The 22,681-nt window shown below is 41.2% G+C and overlaps 5 protein-coding genes across 10 annotated transcripts; 4 read left to right on the top strand and 1 right to left on the bottom strand.

Moving 5' to 3' along the window:
• The first annotated feature begins 89 nt into the window (after nucleotides 1–89).
• LOC108048415 lies at nucleotides 90–5,324 on the top strand. Of its 2 annotated transcripts, none has more exons than XM_017129026.2 (6): nucleotides 90–183; nucleotides 2,804–2,902; nucleotides 2,981–3,306; nucleotides 4,198–4,356; nucleotides 4,412–4,714; nucleotides 4,844–5,324. In XM_017129026.2, the coding sequence occupies exons 3-6, from the start codon at nucleotides 3,004–3,006 to the stop codon at nucleotides 5,111–5,113; spliced, it is 1,035 nt and encodes a 344-aa protein (XP_016984515.1). In that variant the 5' UTR covers nucleotides 90–183; nucleotides 2,804–2,902; nucleotides 2,981–3,003; the 3' UTR covers nucleotides 5,114–5,324. The 2 variants fall into 2 exon arrangements, with proteins under 2 accessions (XP_016984515.1, XP_016984513.1); XM_017129024.2 differs by having other exon boundaries at nucleotides 98–211.
• Nucleotides 97–6,451, top strand: LOC108048417 (ADP-ribose glycohydrolase OARD1). Of its 3 annotated transcripts, none has more exons than XM_044456678.1 (3): nucleotides 97–183; nucleotides 5,555–5,898; nucleotides 6,207–6,451. In XM_044456678.1, the coding sequence occupies exons 2-3, from the start codon at nucleotides 5,593–5,595 to the stop codon at nucleotides 6,360–6,362; spliced, it is 462 nt and encodes a 153-aa protein (XP_044312613.1). In that variant the 5' UTR covers nucleotides 97–183; nucleotides 5,555–5,592; the 3' UTR covers nucleotides 6,363–6,451. The 3 variants fall into 3 exon arrangements, with proteins under 3 accessions (XP_044312613.1, XP_044312612.1, XP_044312611.1); XM_044456677.1 differs by having other exon boundaries at nucleotides 103–211; XM_044456676.1 differs by lacking the exon at nucleotides 97–183 and having other exon boundaries at nucleotides 5,533–5,898.
• On the bottom strand, nucleotides 5,996–7,048 carry LOC108048416 (ADP-ribose glycohydrolase OARD1). Its single transcript, XM_017129027.2, has 3 exons — nucleotides 6,835–7,048; nucleotides 6,597–6,771; nucleotides 5,996–6,540 (listed from the first exon to the last, which is right to left on the bottom strand). The coding sequence occupies exons 1-3, from the start codon at nucleotides 6,954–6,956 to the stop codon at nucleotides 6,391–6,393; spliced, it is 447 nt and encodes a 148-aa protein (XP_016984516.1). The 5' UTR covers nucleotides 6,957–7,048; the 3' UTR covers nucleotides 5,996–6,390.
• On the top strand, nucleotides 7,000–9,274 carry LOC108048414 (E3 ubiquitin-protein ligase parkin). Of its 2 annotated transcripts, XM_044456673.1 has the most exons (7): nucleotides 7,000–7,076; nucleotides 7,198–7,421; nucleotides 7,481–7,673; nucleotides 7,732–8,077; nucleotides 8,400–8,844; nucleotides 8,905–9,001; nucleotides 9,079–9,274. In XM_044456673.1, the coding sequence occupies exons 1-7, from the start codon at nucleotides 7,049–7,051 to the stop codon at nucleotides 9,186–9,188; spliced, it is 1,443 nt and encodes a 480-aa protein (XP_044312608.1). In that variant the 5' UTR covers nucleotides 7,000–7,048; the 3' UTR covers nucleotides 9,189–9,274. The 2 variants fall into 2 exon arrangements, with proteins under 2 accessions (XP_044312608.1, XP_016984512.1); XM_017129023.1 differs by lacking the exon at nucleotides 7,000–7,076 and having other exon boundaries at nucleotides 7,123–7,421.
• A 1,639-nt stretch (nucleotides 9,275–10,913) lies between these two features.
• Nucleotides 10,914–21,984, top strand: LOC108048413 (DNA-directed RNA polymerase II subunit RPB1). 2 transcript variants are annotated; one of them, XM_017129022.2, is made up of 6 exons: nucleotides 10,914–11,422; nucleotides 14,638–15,806; nucleotides 18,642–18,850; nucleotides 19,555–19,905; nucleotides 20,435–20,833; nucleotides 21,768–21,984. In XM_017129022.2, exons 2-5 carry the CDS (start codon nucleotides 14,894–14,896, stop codon nucleotides 20,789–20,791), a joined length of 1,830 nt encoding a protein of 609 aa, XP_016984511.2. In that variant the 5' UTR covers nucleotides 10,914–11,422; nucleotides 14,638–14,893; the 3' UTR covers nucleotides 20,792–20,833; nucleotides 21,768–21,984. The 2 variants fall into 2 exon arrangements, with proteins under 2 accessions (XP_016984511.2, XP_016984510.2); XM_017129021.2 differs by having other exon boundaries at nucleotides 10,914–11,166; nucleotides 11,263–11,422; nucleotides 20,435–21,815.
• Nucleotides 21,985–22,681: the final 697 nt, after the last annotated feature.

Raw genomic sequence — 22,681 nt, forward strand, 5'->3', positions numbered from 1 at the left:
GGGTGGAATCAGAATCACAATCAGCTGACGTGACGGCTGTGAGCTTTGCTTTTTCGCCTGCACTTTTTAGTTATTCTCTAATTCTCAAGTGACTCACAACGTTTCTCTTATTGTTTTGGGAGATTTACTCGCGCGCGGATTAATTGCCCAGAAAATAATAAAAAGCAAACAGAAACACTGGCGGTCCGTCAACTAATCACACCACTACTAAGTAATGTATTTAAATCAACTAACAAACAAACACGCAATTTACGTAATTAGCACAACAAACAAAACAACAACAGCAATAACAACAACAACAAAAGCTACTAGCGCCAATTGGCACGCCAAATTCCAATCAGAGCTGGGCTATAAAGCTAATATTATAGCTCTCCGGATCGGGCGTCTTTATCGTTCGAGGCGACAGTCTGAACTGCCGTGAACTGGCATCGTTCGCAGCTATCGCTTTTCCACACAAGGTGCCCCATCGGGAGGAAAAGCGAAATCGAAATTTAAATATAACAATTTCGATTCAAAGCTGCCGCGTGACATGTGTATTAAATAGGTTGCTAAAAGGGGGAAAGTGGTTTATTTTACAGCAAATAAGTTTAACAGTTTAATTTATAAACAAACGTGTTTTCGCTAAGAAATTGTTATATTTAAAAGCATCAACAATTTAGTTTTGTTTTTGCTAGTTTTTCTTGTTTTTTTTTTGCTTTGCAAAAAGCTGCAAAAAACATTGGTGTTAGTCTTGGATGACGCCCACTTACACCGTTACGTATTGACCATTAGTCGGGACTCTCACCCACGCAATGTGTGTTCCAGTTGGAATTAAAGCTAAAAAGCAAAAAGGATATTTGGTAATAACTGTTAAAAATGATTAATAAATAATGTGGGTTCTTACCAGCTTAAATATTTAAATGATTAGAAATTGTAAAAAGAATTTATTATGAATATTTGTAGACATATCCAAAACAATTAAAAACAATTTTTATAGTGCTGCAATGCATATGCTAGGTCAATCAAATTGTCTTTTTAATAAAAATATTTCTATTAACTTTAAAAGGTAGGAGGATCAAAATTGTACCTCAATATTGATATACATGTAAAGTGTATTTCAGCTTTAAGTCTCTGGATTACAAATATATATTTAGATAAGCTAAATTTATATTTACATATATATTTATATTAATATAGAATGAGTCAACATTTGCCACTTATTTAAATAAGAGCGTATTAAAAACATTCAAAAGGAATCATTGTTGTCTTATAACGACCTTTCTATTTGCTGGAAAGGGTTTGCTTTTAATAACTAGAAACTTCAATATTTAGTTTTCAATATGAGTAAACAATCGACCAAAATGTAAATGTTTTTATCTCACATTGAATCGAAGCTGTTGCTGCTCTGCTGTCTGTTTTGTTTGTTTTAGAAAACAACTTGTCGCTTAATATGGTTATTTGTTTGGTGTTTGTACGTGTGTTTATATCTCATTTCACCTGCCTTTCAATTAATGAATAATTTAAGTCATATTTATATTTATACATGCCAACGAATAATGTCGCTAGTCGGTTGACTGCCCCTATTTAGCACATGGGCGGAGATTACCTTTGACAGAGGCCCACGCACAGGTACAAATGTACATGTAAACAGGGGCTACGATTAATAACGATCCATCGTCGATAATCTATAGAGCGCTATCAGAAGCCTGCACAAGTTCTTAATTGGTAGTTACAGCGGGTTTGACGATTTTGGGAGATGCCAAGTCAACTTGTCGCTAAAACAAACAAACAAACCAAGCGATATCAGGCTAACACTTACTAGCACATGTATGTCATCATCACCGCCATCATCATCATCATTATGACTCAGTGGATCGTCATGCTTGGTGGTGGATTTTACACTCAAAAAAACGGAATTCTTTAACAAACAAATTCTATCTTGGCAATAAGTACAATAGTCTTTTTTTTCTGATGCAAAGAAGAAGAATCTAAGCCAAGCTTCAATGCTCTGCTTATATTTCGCACTGGTTTGTTTAAGATTAACATTTTTTGTGTATTTAAATGATTCAATTATGATGCAATAATCTTTAATTCCTAAAGTCCATAAAAATAATTAAAACTTAACTTTTACGATCTTCCTCTAAAACCATTTTTTTAATGTTGTTATTTGAAATTTCGCTGGTACTTAAAAACCCTTCTGAGAAATTTGTTTAAAATATTGGATAAGGCATAACTTATCTGATCTTTTAATAAGCTTTTCATATTTAATTACTTATTGTATTATAATTTACTTACATTTTTAAATACAGATCAAATAGAAGTAAAAAGTATGCACACTAAATTGTAATTCCTAATTTGCTGTTCTGTTTTATCAATACTTAAAGTTTGCCATTCAGACCATAAAGTTCCCAACAGCCAAGATAAAATAGTTTTTGCAATTCCTTAATATGAATATCAAAAAAATTTATAAATTGGATAATATTTGCGTTTGTTAATATTAAGTGGAAAATTATGTTTTTTTCCGCTGTGCAATCATTAATTTTGGGCGCCCCCTGCGGCGGCGCCTCTGGGCGAAATGTTGTCACTGGGGCTCGAAGATTCTCGCTGGGCTTTCGCCCGGCACGTCGCTTCGCCCGATCCCAATGCGCATTCCGCTGCAGACCGCCGGCCGAGGCAGTCGATTCATTAATAATCTCCAACGGAATCGAGAGTGGGAAATCGGCGAATCGCCAAAAAATAAACAAGCTCCCAACTAGCCGCTAACTGTTCAGAATCCGCATCGCGTCCGCTAATTGCTTTGTTTTCATTCTGGTTTTCTGTGCAGTCCAAAACCGAACTCAAAACTGAAAACCATTCCGAAGCCGAATAAAGTTTTTATCGCGAGTTTCGACCTCGACGTGAAAGTTTCCACCGCTGCGTGCACGTAAGTACGAAAATCATTTTTGGCATTGAGCGTCTGCTGTTTCGGTTGGCAATCAGAATAATTTCCGCTTAATTGCAGTTGATATACACACGAAGTGTGCCATGGCTGCGAATGTGAAGATTGTGGAGTCCAAGCTGGACATTTTTCAGGCCCCGCAGACCCATGCCCTGGCCCATGCCGTGGAGTCATCCTTTGTGGCGGAACGGGGATCCTTGGCATGGCAGTTTGCCCTGATCTACGGGGATGTGGATGAGCTCAGGCAGAGGAGAGTTGCCAGGGGAAACTGCGCCGTGCTGGAGCATAATGCCCGATTTATATACTATCTGGTCACCAAATCGAATCTCTACGAGGTCAGCACCTATGATGATGTCCAGGCGGCTTTGATCTGTATGCGGGAACATATGGTGAGTGCTAGGGAGTGTGGTCTTCGAGACGGGGTGGGGGTTTCCCCGAAAAAAATACAATACAAGTGACATTTCCCCCCAAAGAGTAACCGCACTTCGACGCTCGGAAAACTGGTTTCTTTGCCACTGCCTTCGTCAATTTACAGTTAATTTATTTGTACATTGAAATACAGTAAATATCTCACAACAGTTCCCCTTTTTGTCATCAAACTTTAAAGTGTTTGACTTGTTTAAAAATGTTTAGTCATAAAACGATTTAAAGGAATTTGCATACAGTTAATTTATTTGAACTTTGGAGATACAGTAGTTATCGGTTAACTGGTGTCCCCATCTAAATTGCTATTTTCTTTAGCTAAAGTATGTCTTTCGGTTAACTATAATTGCAGAGGAGAAAGTAAAGATTTAAATAACATTGTAGCACAATGCTTATCTTAAAATTTAAAACTTTTTCTTTGCTCTTGAGAATGGAAAAAGATTACATTTTTTTAACATTGCTAGCCCAACAAATATTTTGAAGTTATTTTTTATAATTTATTCTTAGTTTGCACATTTATATTTTTTATTTTTTTATAGCGGTGGTCAATAGACAATTTTAGTGAATTAAGTTAATTTTAGGAGGTGCGTAAAAAATTACTTAAAAAAATGATAATATAAATTTGTGATTTGTAAACTTAGATTTTTGTGGCTCCACAAATTATTACTTCAGCGGTGACAAATATCTAAGTATGATTAATCCGTTTTTTATTTTGTAGTTTAATTTAATATGTTTTATAAGGCAGTTAAAACTACTTCTAAGAATTTTATGAAACGGTACTTATTTAAATGGGAAGGCTTTTTAAGTTCACTCTTCCAAAGTTTCTATTAACCAATGTCCACTGTACTGTCTTCCAGCGCAACCACGAGATCACCAAAGTGGCCATGCCCCGGATCTGCTGCGGCAAAGATGGCCTCGAGTGGAGGCAAGTAAAGCGCCTGGTGCAGCAAACCTTCTCCCAGAGCGAGTATCCCATCGAGATACTCATCTGTGAGCATGATGACATGTCCAAGGAGGTAAGCAATCCAAGATCGTTATATAGAACAATTAACATACCCGGTTAATCCACAGCTCGCTGCGCCCAAGTGTCAGATTACGGAGGCCAGGGGGAATCTATTCAGTGCCCCGGAAAACTATGCATTGGTGCACTCTGTCAGTGCGGATTTCGCCATGTGTGCGGGCATTAACCTCCAGTTCCGCTGCAAATTCGGCCATGTGGATGAGCTGAAGCGACAGAACCGACACACCGGAAATGTGGCAGTTCTGGAACAGGATGGTCGCTATATCTACAACTTGGTGACCAAGGAACGGAGCCACGAAAAGTGCACTTACACAGCTCTCTATTATGCCCTCTTGGCCATGCGTGAACATATGGTGAGAAATAATATCTATAAAAAGAGATAACAACTGAATGACTAATTTATAAAGTGACCTAGTATATTACTTACTTTTCGATCACACAAATCATAAATTATTTGAATTATAATTTCATTTCCTTTTTAGAGGGAGCATGGAGTAACCAAGTTGGCCATTCCCCGACTGGGGTGCGGCATCGATCGCTTGGATTGGTTGCGCGTGCGCAGTTTGCTGGATCTGGTTTTCGCCGAGGACAATGTGGACATCATTGCCTTCTTTTACACTCCGCCACAAATGGTCAAGGACACTCTGAATGTGGTGTGCCCCACCTGTCGTCACATGAAGACCATCCATTTGCCATCGAGATCCGTCAGCGGATCTAGGCAATCCCTGCACCGCGAAAAGACCCCGTTTTAATTGCGGGCAGAGACTCTGTATATAAAAATCTTCGTATGACATTCGAAATGGTTTTACTTGGGACTTGTGGCACCGAATGCACCAAAAACTTATATAGCTGTTAAGAATATACACCTAAGAGCTTTCATGCACGGAAAATTTATATTTTTGGGTATTTATATTGTATTTAAATTAATAAACGAAACACGCCCTCGAGAGGGTATTAACCAAAGGTTGAAGTTTTAATTTGATATATGCTGTTATTTCTTCTGATTGTTAGAAATCAGAACTTTTTAAAAAATGCTAGGAAATATTTTCTAAAAGACGAAAAAACGTTTAAATCGCTATAGATTTTTGTGACACCCCATAGAATTTATAAGAAATCTAGTAGTTCCGCCCTAACTCTCAGTACTTTTAATTAACAATTTAAATAATACAAAATGTATTCTCCTAAACTTCTAGATTTACGTAACGCATTTCGACGGGCTTTTGTAGTCGGAATGTCATCAAAACCACAATACAGTCTAAGCGAGGTGGACGGTGACCTTTTCTCCGCCCCCAAGGACTATTCACTGGCCCATTGTGTGGGCGCCGATCTTGCAATGGGTGCTGGAATCGCAGTGCAGTTCAAGAAGGTCTACGGCAAGGTGGACGAACTGAAAGCCCAACAAGCAGGCAGTGGCGATGTAGCGGTGCTTAAGGATGACCAGCGCTACATATACTATTTGGTAACCAAGTCTCAAAGCTGGGGAAAACCCACCTACGAATCTCTGCAGGCATCCCTGGAGCAAATGCGGGAGCACATGGTAAATATAAATTAGCTAAAAATATTATTTTGTTTTAAAGACTACAGGAATTCTTTGTAAAAGTATATTTAATCTCATTAATTGAAAAATAAGATTATTCTGTGGTGAATTCCAACTTTATTATAAAGCAACTAGCAAATGTTTAAAATCGTGCTTAAGCAATTTTTCATTTCATCTTTCCAGTTCTTAGTAGATATATGTACATGTTCAGGCTATTTAGCAAGATATTTTCATTCTGCTATTTGTTGAGAATTTAAATACAGAGCCCTATATCGACACTATAATAATCAACCTATATCTTATATTAGCGCCATAACAACGTGGATAAGCTGGCTATACCACGAATAGGCTGCGGCATCGATGGCTTGGAGTGGGACAAAGTCAGTGGAGTTCTAGAGTACGTTTTTGGCCAGGAACCGCTGGAGATTGTGGTCTACAACTTTGTTCCACCGCAGAACAAATAATGGAATATTTATGCATATTTTGTGCCATTTACTTCTGAGCTTTAAAATTATAAACAACCAGTTCCACTGCATCGGATTGGAAAACCGTGCAGACGAGTTCCTTTACTTTTTGCCATTTTAGGCCATCTAAACGGCATCCTATGCGGGGCATGGCTAACTTGGCGACTTGGTGGGAGATCTGTTGGTAATTATGGGGCATTATAGTTTATAGCGACGGCAAATAGACCCGCTTACCATATGCTGTCGCATTGCAATCAAGGAGTTGTGAAGGAGTTCATAGCTAGGCTTTCCCCAACTGTATTTCTTCGTTATCAGATAGTATATATAACGCTGCTGATCCTGAATGATGGCCACGCCCCCGGGCTGAACATTCTGATTCTGCAAGTTCAGCAATTGCCCAAATTTGTTGCTAAAGAATCGGAAAATATATAATTAATCATTAAACCTGATAGTATAACACATTTTGGCCTACCGAAACTTTATAGCTATGCCTTTGCCCATACGCAAATCTGCGGCCACACAATGGCACATGGAATAGTCACTCTTGCAACTGAATAAGTCGCCTTTGACTTCTTTGTAAGTAAAACTTGCCATTTTCAATAGTTTTTTAGCTTTATAAATTATAACTTTTCCACAAACTTTTTTTTTCAATTGTGCGCATTTCCCGTGTCTGCGTTTCCCTTCAAATGGCTGCCAGCTGGTGTTTGGCAACGCGTAAGTAATCCCCACCTTGCAACACTGCCGCAGTCCTCATTGCATATAAGGTCACACTCAAAAAGAACTTCGATCAGCTGATAACAAATGAGTTTTATTTTTAAATTTATTGCCACTTTTGTACGCAAAATGCTGGAGCTTCTGCAATTTGGTGGAAAGACCTTGACGCACACGTTAAGCATTTATGTAAAAACAAATACGGGAAAAACTTTGACCGTGAACTTGGAGCCCCAGTGGGATATCAAGAATGTAAAGGAACTGGTGGCCCCGCAATTGGGACTCCAACCGGATGATTTAAAAATCATATTTGCAGGAAAGGAACTGAGTGATGCAACTACTATAGAGGTAGGTCAGTCCAGAATTAAACTCCCTTTAAAATGTTAAATTTTCCCATCTTCCAGTAGCAATGTGATTTGGGCCAGCAGAGCATTTTGCATGCTATCCGTTTGCGACCGCCTGTGCAACGCCAGAAAATCCAGTCGGCCACTTTGGAGGAGGAGGAACCTTCTCTGGGCGAAGAACCCTCGAAACCCCTCAATGAAACCCTTCTGGACTTGCAGCTGCAAAGTGAGGAGCGACTCAACATCACCGATGAGGGTAGGCAACAGGTGTTTTCAAGAGTAAATTCCTCGTAATACTCCCTAATGTTCTTCAGAAAGAGTTCGTGCCAAGGCTCACTTCTTCGTACACTGCAGCCAGTGCGACAAGCTGTGCAATGGCAAACTCCGGGTGCGCTGCTCCCTCTGCAAAGGTGGCGCCTTCACTGTCCATCGAGATCCGGAGTGCTGGGATGATGTCCTCAAGCCACGCCGCATTCCCGGACACTGTGAAAGTCTGGAGGTGGCCTGTGTGGACAACGAGGCGGGGGATCCGCCCTTCGCCGAGTTCTTCTTCAAGTGTGCAGAGCACGTGTCCGGCGGAGAGAAGGACTTTGCTGCTCCCTTGAACCTTATCAAGAACAACATCAAAGATGTTCCTTGCCTAGCCTGCACAGATGTGAGGTGATTATTTAATCAAATTGCATATTTTATGACGTGGCTTTATATTTATTAGAGTCTACTAAAAAAAGTTTAGTGCAAGTTATTTTTTATGATTGTGTAATAAGTATACAATCATCTTGCCGATTTAAAAAAAAGCAACTTATTTTTATTTGTTTAAAAATAGCACTATAACGATAATCCGCTATAACATGAATTTAAATGTAGAATATATATAATATCACAGATCCGTGTGCTGAACAGATTTCTATACACAGAGATATATTTTATAGATTTGTTATGGTTCCTTGAAGAATACATTTTTTTTACCTTCTCTCTTTTGCAGTGAAACTGTTTTGGTCTTCCCCTGTGCTTCGCAGCACGTCACCTGCATCGAATGCTTTCGCCACTATTGCCGTTCCCGATTGGGCGAACGTCAGTTTATGCCGCATCCGGACTTTGGCTATACTTTGCCCTGTCCCGCCGGCTGCGAGCACTCGTTCATCGAGGAGATCCACCACTTCAAGCTGCTGACGCGCGAGGAGTACGATCGCTACCAGAGATTCGCCACCGAGGAATATGTCCTGCAGGCTGGCGGAGTACTCTGTCCTCAACCAGGATGTGGCATGGGCCTCTTGGTGGACCCCGAGTGCCGCAAGGTGACCTGCCAGAATGGTTGTGGCTATGTCTTCTGTCGCAACTGCCTGCAGGGCTACCACATCGGGGAGTGCCTGCCCGAGGGGACGGGTGCTAGTGCCCAGAATTCCTGCGAGTACACCGTGGACCCGAACGTAAGTTTGTTGCTGTGAGGCGCAATCGTACCCGCTTGTGTAATCATGTGCTTTTCTTAGCGAGCTGCCGAGGCGCGATGGGAGGAGGCCAGCAATGTCACCATCAAAGTCAGCACCAAGCCCTGCCCCAAATGTCGAACGCCCACGGAGCGAGATGGTAAGTTTGGTGGGGGAGTGGGATATCCAAGACGCAGTTCGTTATACATCCTAACCCATCCTTTTCCCTCCTTTCAGGCGGCTGCATGCACATGGTCTGCACACGCGCTGGCTGCGGATTCGAGTGGTGCTGGGTTTGCCAGACTGAGTGGACACGCGACTGCATGGGCGCTCACTGGTTCGGCTAGTCGTTCGTCGGCCCAAAGTGGCCATTTTGTTTGTTGACTACTTTTAAATTGTATACCATAGTAAAGACTGCTCGAGCAACACCCTGTTTGTCGTCTACGCAATCAATAGCAGAAACACCCCTGACAAGGACCGCGGAGCTCATCCTACCCCACTCTGTTCCTTCGTTGCGTGCGCACGAAACTTTGTTTACGTTTTTCCATCGCTCGCCCACAAATATTTTGAGGACTTTCCTCTTTGGGCTGGCATGCGAAAACCGCAACAAACACGTGCACTTGGCCACGGACGGAGCAAGAGAGTGCGGCGGATGCGCAGTGGGTGGCCAGCGGTACTGAGCTCATGAAACCCAGGCGCGTAGCCACAAGGGGACCCCCAATAATTGATTAGGAGACAGCTAAGGCATTTCAAAAATTTGCTATGAGGGTTTTCGAATTCCTTATTTGGGATCTATTTTTTTGTTTTGAAGAAGTTTATCCTTTATTTTAAGAAAGAGACCCTAAAGTACAGTAGAACTTAAGTAGAAGGTACTTAACTTTCCTTTATTATTATTGTTTTCTTCAGTGTTAATAAACATATATAATATGTATAAATAACAGTACGAATAAATATTTCATTAGTAGCCGTAATTTGTACCTTGTTGGTTGTACTATCGTTTTACAGATGTATATATGTATGTGCAGGAAAAATAACTTATTTCAATATAATTGGGATTTCTCTGGTACCGGCATATTATTTTTATTAAAAAGCATTTTACTGATAAAGCAAGATATTTTGGAGTTAAATATATTAATAAGATCAAAACTATGTTAGAATATACAAAATATCACAGTCTGCTTAGAATGCCTATCATTTTTTATAAAAGCAAAAAAATTGTTAAGAAAGCCTACCCTTGCATTATCAAAATATATTAGCATAACTCGTTTGAAGTCCTAACTTCGTTTTATAAAAAAATTAGAGAATGTTGAGCTGAGGAAGTAAGCCTGTCCATTTGAAAGTCCACCTGGCTGGTTATCAGTCTGCCCAATGCCTTATCGGTCATCAAAAGTTGGGCTGGCGAAATGCCACAGGTTCATGGGAAGCTAATATAAACGGAAACATCCCTTGACGGAGAGAACTACGAGTGCGCCAGAAAGCGTGCTGGGGTTTTTCGCATATTGGTGGAAATTCGTGGCCCGGACATCGATAAATCCAGCCTATACATACCTCATTCACACACACCGAACGTGGGAAAGCCCCAAGCGGGACTCTGAAGGAAAAATTCGCTGCGCACTCACTGCTTTCTCTCGCTCTCCCTCGCCGTTTCTCTCTGGGATTCTCCCATCTCTCGCCCATTTAGAAGTAACGCCACGTTCTAGATTCCTTTCGGCTTGCCGCTCTGTTTTGGTTTGGTTTCTGTTTTGTGCTCTAATTCGTAAGCAAAGCGAATAGTTTCCACTGGCATTTCCCAGAGAGCCGGAGAGAGAGCGAAGTGCAGCGAATTTTCCGCCCTCGAATGGCAAAAGGAAAAGCTCGCTCGCGCATGTGGGCAGGTTGCCCATCGAATCGGGTCACAAAGTTCCCAGTGCAGCAGCTTCTGTGTTTTTTTTTCTATTTATTTTTTTTCCGTCTGCTCCTTGCTGCGGTGCTTGTCTTTTGCCAGCTTTTCTGCTTCTTCTGCTTTGGGAGGCCTTCGGTGTATAAATGGCAGCGCGCCCGCGTATCGCATTTCAGTCTACGTTGGACTTTAGCGCGCGCCACACACTCGGCGTATACGTAACGCGTCCCAAGACACGGCGGACTCCGCATCGAACTGAGACCTCCGTCCGAGAAACGCCGCCGTGCTCCGATCACTTGGCGTTTTGGTCCGGCCGCTCTTCGATTTTTCCGCGCGAGCCTCGAAGAGAAAATCGGAAAAGTCGGTGGCAAAGTGCCTCTCACGAGTGAACCATTGTGAACTGTTCTTCGTGGGCACTAGAATTTAAAATTTAACGGCTTTTCGTGGTATGTGCGAATGGGAAAAACGTGGAGAGAGTTTTCGAAATCAGAGGCGAGGTTTTTAATTGCATCAATTAGTGAAAATTTAATTTTCGACTGTAGTGAATGAAGGGAAGGTAAAAATAAAACATTTTAATTCAATAATAGATTGCAAAAGCGGAATATTAAACTTTAAAAAAGGCAACAGTGAAAAATAAATATTGGCATTTTAAACGGACGTGTAAAAGTTTCCAAACTAAACAAACTAACGATCAGAAACAAGGTAATTAAAGATATTGTATAAAGAGTATTTAACAGAGTTTTACATTTATAATTAAAGAATGAAAATCTATTTTACAAAAAACTTTTAAAAATGGGTGATGCTTTTATTTTGTTTAGTTAATTCATTAATTTTTTAAAGGTTGCAATCATTATTTGTCCTTACTTATTTATTTTGTTTTACAGTTCTTTTAAAAGCTTCTCCTTTAATTTATTGTATTTATCTTGTAAAACTATTTTTTACTTTTTTAAAATAATTTGTAGACTGAAATTAATAATTTGTAATATTGACTTTTATGTTTAAGCTAAGTAATTTAAGTTTATTTAATGTATGGATGCTTAAACTTAAATTCGCTCACAAATTATTAAACAATACTATAAATATTCTTCTGCAAAATATTATTTTGTTACACCTTATGATATTTTTACAATACGCCCACGCACTTGAGGTCCTGCCCCATTTATTGGAAATCCTCCTCCACGCAGAGACTCAATTAAAATCGCAATATTCCGCTGCATACATTCGGGCGCTTCGCTCGGGCCACATTGCACATACGCAACGTGTGACGCGCGCGGGTCCGTGTAATGATTGTGTACACCAGCAGCTCGTGCTTCTGCTCCTGCTCCTTCTTTGGTTACTGCTGCTGCTGGACGCAGAGGAGGAAAACAAAAATAAAGAAAAGTACAGAAACAGTGCAAGAGCTGAGGCGAAAACCCGTCTCGGGCTGCTGTTTTTATTGATTTATATATACACGGTGGCGGCGAGTGGGAGGCTGTTCTGTTGCTGCCGTCGCTGTTGTGTCGCAATGTCCCAAAAAGAGGCACCACCAACACATACATACGCGGGCAGCATCCATCGCCAACGCCATTTACACGGCTGCCGTCGTGCTCAACTTCCGTTTCCTGTCGCAGGATCCAAAGAGCGAATGGGAGAGAGAGAACCCAGACTTGCCACCTTTTCGGGGCCCCAGCGATTGCAGTTGCGTTGCTTAACTTAACTTATTTCGAGGCTCATTTCATTTATGGCTGATGGTTTTTGTTTTACCTAACCCTTTGGGCCTCGAAAGCTCTCTCCGCCACTCTCTCTCTCTCGAGAATGCTCTCCCGTGCTCTCTTCGCCGGCTAATGGCTCGCTTTCTCTCACTCTCTTGGCCAACTTGTGTTTACATTGATTATGTTATCCACTCCGCCCCCGTGTTTGACTTTGCTAATAGAGTTGTCCTGCCCCTCCTCCTTCTGACTTGCTAATTTGCTGCCAGGACATCATCATCATCATCATCATCCACCTCATCTAAAACGTCACTTGCTCGGGCGCTCCAATCAATAAAGGTTGCCCCAGCTAACGCTTTCCCGCGCTGGCCACCCACTACCGATTGCCTTCAATTATTATTTTTCGCCTTTTTTCTGGTGTTTTTGCGAAAAAAAAAGTTTATTAATCAATAAACGCACACGTCAAGAACAAACTTACAGACGCCCACAAGTAACTGCGGTGCACAGAAAATATAGCAATACACAAAATGAGATCAAGACAACTGTATGGAATATAGATTTATGCCTCTTAGTAACAAAATACACTAATTCGATTACGATTTCAATAACTAAATCTTTTTTTAGTTAAAACAACATTGTTTAAATGCTTTTAAAGCTAATATAATTATTTAAAAATGGCTTAACACCTTTTTTAAAAATATTCATTTAAATTTTTATCAACTTATAAAAATGTATATAAATGGGAGTCAAGAACATATTCTTAGCATGGGATCATAGTTCTTTAAATGGGTTTATTAAAGGTGTTTTTCGAATACAATTTGTTTTGCTCTGTGTACAGTATTTGTGTGTGCTGATATGTAATGTCCCGGGTGTGTGACGGGTGGTTTTGTGGCTAAGAGAAGCTGTTGGAAGACATTCGGCGTTGCTTGGTGACGACTTTGAACCACCCACCGTCCCATCCTACATCCACCCGCTGGTCCTTATCAATCCCACTCCAGATGTGTGCACTTTTGTGGCTCATTAACGGTTTGCATGCGGCCAAAATGCATGCGGTTATTCATTGAATGCGAAGGCAATGGTGTGTGTGTGGGAGATGCGCTCGATAAGTTGAGTGGCTGTTTGTTGTCGTTGTTGTGGTGCCTCAGCTGCCTGTGCGTGAGTGCAAAACAAACGGAATTTTGCGCATGGCCCATCAAGAGATGCACCCAAACGTCAGGGTCCTTCCACCGCCGTCATATCCCCAATTACCAGCCCCCTGAATTTTCCATTTCCCAGCCATCTTCAGTCGGCAGCCGCATTTCGTGCATCATAACATGAGTGGGATATTCGGCGAGTTGCTGGCTCTCATTAGCATGTGTGGAATGTCAGGATTGCACTCAGTTAAACTCAAGGATCCACAATTGAGGCATTTGTGGTTTTCGCATTTTCATGCACAACGCTGAGGGGCAATTTTAAAAGGGAAAGGAATTTACGATTACAAAAGTATATGAATCTTAAAACTTACTTGCTCTGCATATTCTTAATCATTTGAATGTTATGAAAATATTGTTTAAGTTTACAACACTTCCCTGTAAATTCCTCTTTGGTAAATTTTAATATTTAATATTTTATTTTATTTTACAAAAAAAATCAGTAAACGTTGTACATATTATTATTATTTCTTAATAATAATATAATATATATATTTGCATATTTTATATTTTATTATTATAAATCAATTCTAAAAAAGTTTTAATAATTACGTTATAAACATCTTTATTAAAGACTTATAATTTTTCATTAATTTTAGACCTTAAAGGATCCTTCAATTGTATCATTATTTATGTACATTTCATGTGAAATAATAATAATAAGAAAATGTCGTAAGGAGCCTGTGAGCAGTTCAATAAAGCCCTACTTATCTCTTTATCCCCGTCAGATTAGTAGTCTCGAAACCACATAGTTTGCACCCATCACAAAACCCAGGACCATGTACCTCACATAAAATGTTATTGGCCCGATGTTAATTGAATTGTCTGCGGCCCTCCGTACGCAATTGTCTCGTTGCTTGCAACCATGGGCAACTGTTTAACGATCTCGCCATTGGCATTCCCATTTCCGGAGGGCCATTAAATGTCCAGCCATTAAAGAGCGGGGAAACACACACATGCACACACACAAAGGACACTATTTTTGCCTGATAATAAACCCACACACTTTGCTCTCTCTTTTTTTGCACTCCATTCACAGGAGGACAATAAGAAAACTGCAAGTGTGGCGAAAATTGATTCGAACATAAATAAAGGGCAGCCAAGCGTGGCCAGACAAGGACAACAAAAGCAAGAAGCCGAAGGATTTGCGATTGGCCGAAAAGGGAAAATCAATAATAGCCACATGTAAGAGGACACCGGGCATAAGCAATATGGTGGCCACTCGGAAAGGCATGGGGCAGACGACTCCTAGCCTCCAGTTGTTGCGGAATAAGTAACGAATTCAAGGGACTACCATGTCGGACCGGTATCCAGCCAGCTTCTACGATCAGCAGCAGCAGCAGCAGCAGCATCACCAGCTAGCCCACCATCCACATCACACGACCACCATGTCGCACTATCCGCCGCAGCCCTACAGATCGGGTTACACCGGCTACCATCCCTATGGCTATGGCTACGGGTCTTCTAGTGCTTCTTACATGCCCAACTACTACCGCTATGCGCCGTACGCCTCGCCGCACTACAGCCAGCACCACCAGGGGATGTTCACGCCGGCTGGGCAGCAGCTAATCCCCTCCAGCGTGCTGCACTATCCGCCCAGGTCGCATCCCTACCAGCAGCACCAGCAGCAATCTCAGCCTGGCTACGAGCCACCTCCTCCCTTGCCATACAGTTCTTCCGCCTCCTACCAGTCCCGTGGCTTCGGTGGCTACACGGGTCCCACGCCCCACTATGCCCCGCCGGGCAGATCCTCCACGCCGGCTCCAAATCGCACAGTGCTGCCGCCCAGCTATTTGGAACCACTTCGCAGCTACAGCGCCGAGCAGCAATTGCTGAGCCAGCAGCAACATCTCGCCCAGCAGCAATTGCAGCATCGCCCGCTGGTGGCCACACCAAAGCTCGAGGACCCGGACATCGAAGTGGAGGCGGTGGCGGAGTCCCCCGCCCAGCGGTTGACCACATCGCCGCCCATGATCAGCGCCACCGGAACGGACAGCGGCATCAGCAATTGCAGCACTCGGGCGCGAAGTGACAGTAGTCAGAGCACGCCCATTTACAGTGGCGAGTATCCGGTTAACATGTCCGTGGAGTCCGCCTCCTGTGTGCCATATCACTGTCCGGCGGACGGCAGGGACTACGAGGAGGAGGAGCTCCAGCCACCGGCGATGGCGGAGACCAGGAGGGCGGACACTCCGCTCGATATGCCCGGTAAGTTGTCAGCTTTTTTATCGCATCGCATCGCATCGCCTGTCGTTTCTTCATTACACTCTATTTAATTTGCAATTATGCGCGGCCGCGGGGGAGAATTCGTAATTTTATGCAAACATATGTCAGGGAAGATTATGTAACAAGTATTGAAGTCAGCAAGGGCGGCAGCCAACGGGCAGTTACTTCAGCGGAAATCAACGATTGAAGACACAGTGGTAAGGTATGGGATCGATCGGTTAATGGGGTGTAAATGTTCGGTTTAATATCATTGATATGGGGAAATGTTTCCAGAAAATTTAGAATGGAAAAAGAGATTTGGAGCATTTGGAGTACATGTCCACAGAAGTTTTTAAATATATTAATTTTTTAACGATCCACTTCTGTACCAAAAATACAGATATTCAGTAAAACATTGGCGGCAAAAATTAAAATAAAATCAGACCTATTTTTCATCGACCTTTTCTTTACTTTTGAGAAATAAAGTTATTTCTTAAAAGAAACCTAGGTAAATGGTATTGGAATTTAGTAATATCACCAGTACCACTGTGGCGCATTTTACTTATGCTTGATTCTGCATGCAAATTAATGCAAGAACTGTCCGTTCGTGTTGCCGTCATCGTTGTCATCGTGGTCGGAGTGTCGTCCGTAAAGCAATGTCCGTCAGGCTTTCCACCAGCTCCTCCGATTCCAATTCCCCGCCATCCCTCCAATCGCCTACACAAGGCACAAGCCTGACAAGCCGACGTTTTTCAAACACTCAACCAATCAGCGTTGGTTAACTGCTGAAATACTTCCGTTTCCTGACAGGAGGGCTTGCTTTATGGGTGGGCGGTTGGCAGAGCGGGTGGCTTTGGGGCGCCTACGTCATGCTGCTTCGCAGGACTTCAAAATTAGCTGTCTATTTAGGCACGCGAATACCAGAGACTCCCCAACTTTGCCCTGTGATGTGTGGCTTTTTAATTTTTTTGTCGTGTGTGCAAATCAATAAGTCAACTGTGTATGTGGATGACCCACCAGGTGCGAAGTGAACCCACATCTTTTTTCTGAATATTTTGCAGTGCAAACGAACTTTGTGCACTTAGAAAAATTATAAATCAGATTCAAGTTTCAGAAAAATATAATTAGTAGTCGTTGTCTAGTTCAATTTGGAAATGATTTAAAGAATTTTTGGTTAAAAACTAAACAAATAATTTTTTTACGTAAGTCATCAAAACAGTCAATGAAAATGTGACTTGTTTTAGAAAAGAAAGAATACTTTCATTTTAAAAATCGTAGATACCTAAAATCCGTTAGGGATATGGCATAAAAAGTTAGATTTGTATTGTAAAATGTATAATCAAGAACATTTTATTTCCAGTGTGATTTCATGTTTGCCTGTGTTTGTGGGCGGTTTTTTGTAAAGCTACGTCGTTATCAATGGGCGTTTGACTTTCACACACAAAACACCCACACAGCCTTATCTAAGGGTGTCTTTCTTGCCAACTGTGTGTGCGTGAAATGTCATCACAGCCAACATGTAAATGAACTTTTCAGCGTAATGCGGTGGTTGCCGCTGCTTTTGCCGACTTACTACCGTTAGTCAAACCCACCCACACAGACAGCAAACACACCCGAACACCCACAAACACATGCACAGGAAAAAGTAAAGATCGTTTAAGATTTTTCAATATAGGGTCAATATAAATAATATATTATTGTATTACAGTGTCTTAATAAATTTTCCAATAAATATCGGGTTTCGAACATTACTAAATATCAGCTTGCCTTGCGTTTTGAAAATAAGCATTCAATATTTTTTCCTGTGCACTAATCAAGGGAGGAACCAGCGACACCCTGAAATAATAAGAGGAACAGGAATAGGAACAGCTCCCTGGTGCAATAGCCAGGGCTCAAATTCAACTTCAACCTCAACCTCCGATTCTGGCCACCATATGGAGGCAAAAATCAATGTCCGTTATGTGAAATGAAGTGCAGTTAAAAAAGGAATTCAATTTAGGGGATATTTCCGCAAAAAGACTGAATATACAATTATAATTAACTTTTCTTTGTTATAATAGGCTCGTATTTCTAAAAAGTAATGTAATCTTATCAGTAATGTAATTTTTTGATAGATAAAAAAACCTTAAAAACCGGACTTGTTAAAAATAAATTCAAATTAAATATCACAAAATTTTATTAAAATAAATAAGATACTTTTTGTTATGATTAAAAAAATTAAACATTTAATAATATACTACTGTAACTGAAAGGATTAGCTTAAACTCGTAAAATCGAGTTGATCACCTGCATATGCTAAAAATCCTTTTGCAACAATAATTGATTTATCGACGCAACTGATTGCAGCTTTAAATGCATTGCAGTAACTGCCACAATGGCAACAACATGTCCGAAAATATAGCCAAGCTTGATGGAAATACGTAAACATTGCAGTCTGAGTCGCATGCGCCGAGAAGTGCGCTACACTTTTTGATGCTTTTTCGCCACTCTCTCCTCTCTTTTATTCCTATGGGTGAGAGCGGGTGTGTCAGTGTGTGCCAGCCACGTTCAACAAGTGCATGACGCTCTCCGGACTTTCCTCTCTCTCTCTCTCTTTCCTTTATTTGGCCTCGGGAAAAATGATTTGATAAGCGCGTGCGAAAAAGCCCTTCGATTCCACGCCGAATGGTCACTGTTCTGGGCCTGGTTTTTAACCCTTGATTGCCGCCTGCACGCATGACAAAATAATTAGAGCCCCAGAAATTCGCAAAATTCCACCCAGGGAGCCAAATCGCTTCAGACCTATTGATTTTTTCTTTCTGTGGCCTCCTCCAACTTATTTCCCAACTTGTTTTCCAGATGACATAAGCGCCACGTCGCCACCAGTGGCCAGTGATAAGGTGAAACCTGCGCCGCCCACTCCGCCCGAAGTTGCCAAGCGTGCGGAAATCAATTTGCAGCAGGAGACAGGAGTAAGGGCAGGAGCACCCTCCGATGCGCCGACGACGCCGCAGGATGCCAACGGTGATCCAATAATCGAGCCGACCGACGAGAAGACAGGACATGCGGTAAGTGTTGAATGAAATCAAATTAGCGGCGGGCGGGAAAAATTGCAATTAAAACTGCAGGTGCAGCGTGCAGCTCAGCGATGTATAAGGGGTCTAATTAAGAGGCAATCTGGGGGGCCATCCTCTTATCCTTTCGAGATAAATTAGGCCAAAGCAAACGAGCAACCAGAGCCTGATAATGACAGCCGCCCACACGAACGCCACTCCTCACCATCCTGGCCAAAATAGAGAAAAGGCCAAAAGCGAAATGCGTTTAGCTCCATCGACCGGCTTTACTCATTGTAAAACTCTGAGAAGGAGTTTGGTGGAAACGGGAGAAAGCACGGTGAAAGCTCTCCCAGAGAGCGCCTCAGCCGGAAGCCTTTTTACAGGGTGTTCCAGCCGAGCCGTACACAAAAAAGGGGCGCCTATTGATTTTTGGGGCGCTACGTTGAACTTCACCCGGCTGACGGTGGCTGGCTGGTAAGATTGGAGCTGGTTCGGAAAAGGAGAAGGTGGCTCTTTTGGGGGTTGCCTGGTAACACGAGCTGCCAGCAGCGAGCACGCGCCACCCAGCTGGCGGGGAATGGGGAACGGGTAGTCCAATGGGGAGACTGGCAGCTCAAAGTTGTTCAAGTGCCCGCCACTTGAGCGTAACAACTTTGCCGCTGCAAAACGGCTTGGAAAATAACTAAATCGATTTTTTTCCTTACCACTTGCAACAGCAAAATCCTGTGACGACCAACTGGAGTCCAACGCCACGACGCCCGCGCACTCCGCCGGCGCCCCAGAACTCGCCCATTGGTTTTGGCCAGAATGCGACCGTGCCACCCGCCTTGGCCCCTCTGCTGCAACAGCAACAGCAGCAGCAGCTGCAGCTGCAACAGCAGGCCAGCAACCTCAAGCGGTGTGCAACATCTGGCAGGAATCGCAGCAGCAGCAGCATCTGCGTCAGCAGCAACAACCGCATCATCGAGTGCGATCTCATTCCGAGCAAGAAATCAAAACGGAAGGCGGCCAAAAAGGAAGCTGGCGAGTGCGAGAACATGGAGCCCGTTGTTAGGGAACAAATTAGGGTAAGTAAAGTACAATATTAATTTTAAATTAGAATTGATTTTAGTAAAAAAAACGTATTTTCAACAAAAAATATATCCCTAATAATAAAATTTGTTAAAAGGTTCAAAGACTAAATGGACTTAAACTCAAATAATAAATTAATATGATTATTCAAGGATAAATTAATTTTATTAAAAAAAAAAATAACTTAAACAAAACAATACTTAATTGAATTGGAAACTTATTCCAAAATAAAATAATGTAATAATAATATAGTTTTATATGATTAAAAGTTATAATAGTAGAAATAGGTGAATTGTTTTTGAAAAACACCTCCACCAACACTTGTTTTTTTAACAGTAAAATATTTGTATAGGATTTAATAAATATTGGTTTCACAAAAATTATATTAATATTTTAAAAGTAGTTTTAGAGATGAACGTAAAGTGAAAACTACCATTAACTCATATTCATAAATACAGAATAATACAAAAAACTACATTAGAATTCAAAAATCTCTACTAATACTATCCCTCAAAACACCCGCAGGACATCAAGCCTTTGCCGGGTTTCCTGCAGGCATTCGGATCCACTGAAATCGGGCGTTTCTCCGAGAGATTTCTGCAGACCCCCGAATCGCTGATGGAGCGATTGACAGAAGAATACTTAGTCAGTTCGCCCAGCAACTTCCCATCTCATCCAGCTGGAAGCTACATAGAGCCCCCGGCTACGCCCACACAAAACTACTTTCCCTACGAGGAGCAGAACCAAGGCGGCTATCCCAGGAATCGAATGCGAGGCTATGGCTACGAGATGCCGGACTACATGGCGTATGAGCGATATGCGGCCTACGGAGCCGGGAGACCAAGAGCTCGGTACGGGGAAATCCGCTGCAACGGCTACTAGATACGGTCGACCGATGTTGAGCGGATCATATATAGCTTAGGGGTTAGTGTTGTTGTAGTCGTGCATAGTCGTTGTCATTCGATATTCTCTGTGTGTGCCTTTTTCGGTCAAAATTGGACAATGAATTCCCCCGAAAAGTTGTTGTTGTCGGGGGCATTGTTGGCAATAAGTGCGTTCAAAATTTACCACAAGAAAAAAACAAAAGAAACAAGAAGCCAAAATATTGTTAGAAAACCATCTACATGTAAATGAATAATCAATTAAGTAGTTCAATGTATTTTAAATCGAAAGCGTTTTAAATCGATTCAGAATGTAAGTTGAAATCTTGTCCCACTGTACATAAAAATGCATTTCGTATATGTAACTCTAGATATAGTCAAGCTACTTGGGCAGTTGGTAAAGGGATCTAAAAGTTGTCGAGGCCTCCAGGAGTTAGGAGACATTTTTTCTCAACTTCTACGTAAATGTAATGAACACTCAAAATTGTTTACAGCACCGTTTCCGATTGGAAACATTTTACGGGGCACAAAATTCCGAAATCACCCCCAAAAAAATAAAAAAAAAAAAGGATCAAAAATCTTACATTTAGCAAAAAGATGTGCCATTGAAAAATATCTTTAATTAAAAACACCATAATTTAGGAATTACGTTTATGTACAATACAAATACAAATTAAAGATTAGCTACGGTAATCTAAAGCCGGATAGTTAATGTTAAAGCAATGCAGTACATTTTAGACTAGGACACTGACACACACATATACACAGATACAATTACACCCATACAGAGACACACTCAAACCACCGCACTAATTTGTACTTGGCAAAATTGATTTATTTTCTATCGATTTACTAACAACTTATTCATTTTCGAATCGATTTCTTTGTTGCATTGAGTGCCTTAATTTAATTGAATTTATTTCCAATATATGTGCGTGAACAAATAAACGTAACGAATTTGTATGATTTACTTGTAGAGAAACAACCAAGTTCAGGTTTCAAAGGGGCCCAACAAAATTTCAAATGCAAATCGAACAAATCAATGAAGACAAAAACAACCGAAATACCAAAACGGAAAAAAATCCAAACACATCGAGCGACATTCAAAAATGTTTAATAGCAATTACAAAAAACTAGTTAATATGTAAAGAAACTACTCACCAACAAAAAAACAAAGAAAACCTTGTAGCGTTGACATTTTATGCCAACTATTTGGATGTCTTCAACAAAATGAAGGAACAAAAACCGAGGACGAAACAATATGAAAACCAAGTATTTAGTATAATTAAGTCCGTGTGTAAATAAATATTTGAAAGTTTGAATTTTATGAAATAAATCACGCAAAACGATTAGCAAAGGATGTTGGTAAACAAAACGCTGACTTGTTGCTTACATCATTGTATTTTGGGACTTTTGTTTAACTGTTTTATTCGTTTAATTAATTTATAAATATTATTACATAACCTAGAAGTGTTTATTGTTTTTATCTTTTTGTGTGGGTTTGTGTGTTTAAATTAATTACAAAAATAGTTCAGTTGTAAGAAGAGCAGAATCGTAGTAATAATAGTAATTAGAATTTAGTTGAGCGGAAACGAAATAAGGATACGAAGGCGCCTGGAACTAAAGTACAAAAGCATACGTCTGTGGTTCCAAAAAAGGGCGGTATATAGGCTTAAGAACTAAACAGAAGCAGAGTAAATAGTTAAGAGCTGGTTAAACACATAAAACTGAGCGATTGGGGGTACACAGTGGTGTGAGGGGTGCGGAGTTGGCTACAATTTTAGTACAATTTGCTGGTTGTATCGCTTTAGTTCCCGTACATGTATAAATAGTTTTTCTGCTCACATCAGAAGGGCGATGGCCCTTGGGGTTTTTGTTTGGGGTTCGTTTG

This window comes from Drosophila rhopaloa, unplaced genomic scaffold (assembly GCF_018152115.1).
Source record: "Drosophila rhopaloa isolate 14029-0021.01 unplaced genomic scaffold, ASM1815211v1 contig_150, whole genome shotgun sequence".
Taxonomy (NCBI): domain Eukaryota; kingdom Metazoa; phylum Arthropoda; class Insecta; order Diptera; family Drosophilidae; genus Drosophila; species Drosophila rhopaloa.

Coding starts and splice junctions, on each gene's coding strand:
- LOC108048415 (XM_017129026.2), top strand. CDS start 3,004: ATGGCTGCGAATGTGAAGATTGTGGAGTCCAAGCTGGACATTTTTCAG. Junction 3,307..4,197: donor TCTGTATGCGGGAACATATG/GTGAGTGCTAGG, acceptor ACTGTCTTCCAG/CGCAACCACGAGATCACCAA. Junction 4,357..4,411: donor ATGATGACATGTCCAAGGAG/GTAAGCAATCCA, acceptor GTTAATCCACAG/CTCGCTGCGCCCAAGTGTCA.
- LOC108048417 (XM_044456676.1), top strand. CDS start 5,533: ATGTATTCTCCTAAACTTCTAGATTTACGTAACGCATTTCGACGGGCT. Junction 5,899..6,206: donor AGCAAATGCGGGAGCACATG/GTAAATATAAAT, acceptor ATCTTATATTAG/CGCCATAACAACGTGGATAA.
- LOC108048416 (XM_017129027.2), bottom strand. CDS start 6,956: ATGGCAAGTTTTACTTACAAAGAAGTCAAAGGCGACTTATTCAGTTGC. Junction 6,772..6,834: donor GGCATAGCTATAAAGTTTCG/GTAGGCCAAAAT, acceptor CCGATTCTTTAG/CAACAAATTTGGGCAATTGC. Junction 6,541..6,596: donor TTGCAATGCGACAGCATATG/GTAAGCGGGTCT, acceptor AATTACCAACAG/ATCTCCCACCAAGTCGCCAA.
- LOC108048414 (XM_017129023.1), top strand. CDS start 7,164: ATGAGTTTTATTTTTAAATTTATTGCCACTTTTGTACGCAAAATGCTG. Junction 7,674..7,731: donor ACTCAACATCACCGATGAGG/GTAGGCAACAGG, acceptor AATGTTCTTCAG/AAAGAGTTCGTGCCAAGGCT. Junction 8,078..8,399: donor CTAGCCTGCACAGATGTGAG/GTGATTATTTAA, acceptor TCTCTTTTGCAG/TGAAACTGTTTTGGTCTTCC.
- LOC108048413 (XM_017129022.2), top strand. CDS start 14,894: ATGTCGGACCGGTATCCAGCCAGCTTCTACGATCAGCAGCAGCAGCAG. Junction 15,807..18,641: donor CACTCCGCTCGATATGCCCG/GTAAGTTGTCAG, acceptor CTTGTTTTCCAG/ATGACATAAGCGCCACGTCG. Junction 19,906..20,434: donor TTGTTAGGGAACAAATTAGG/GTAAGTAAAGTA, acceptor AAACACCCGCAG/GACATCAAGCCTTTGCCGGG.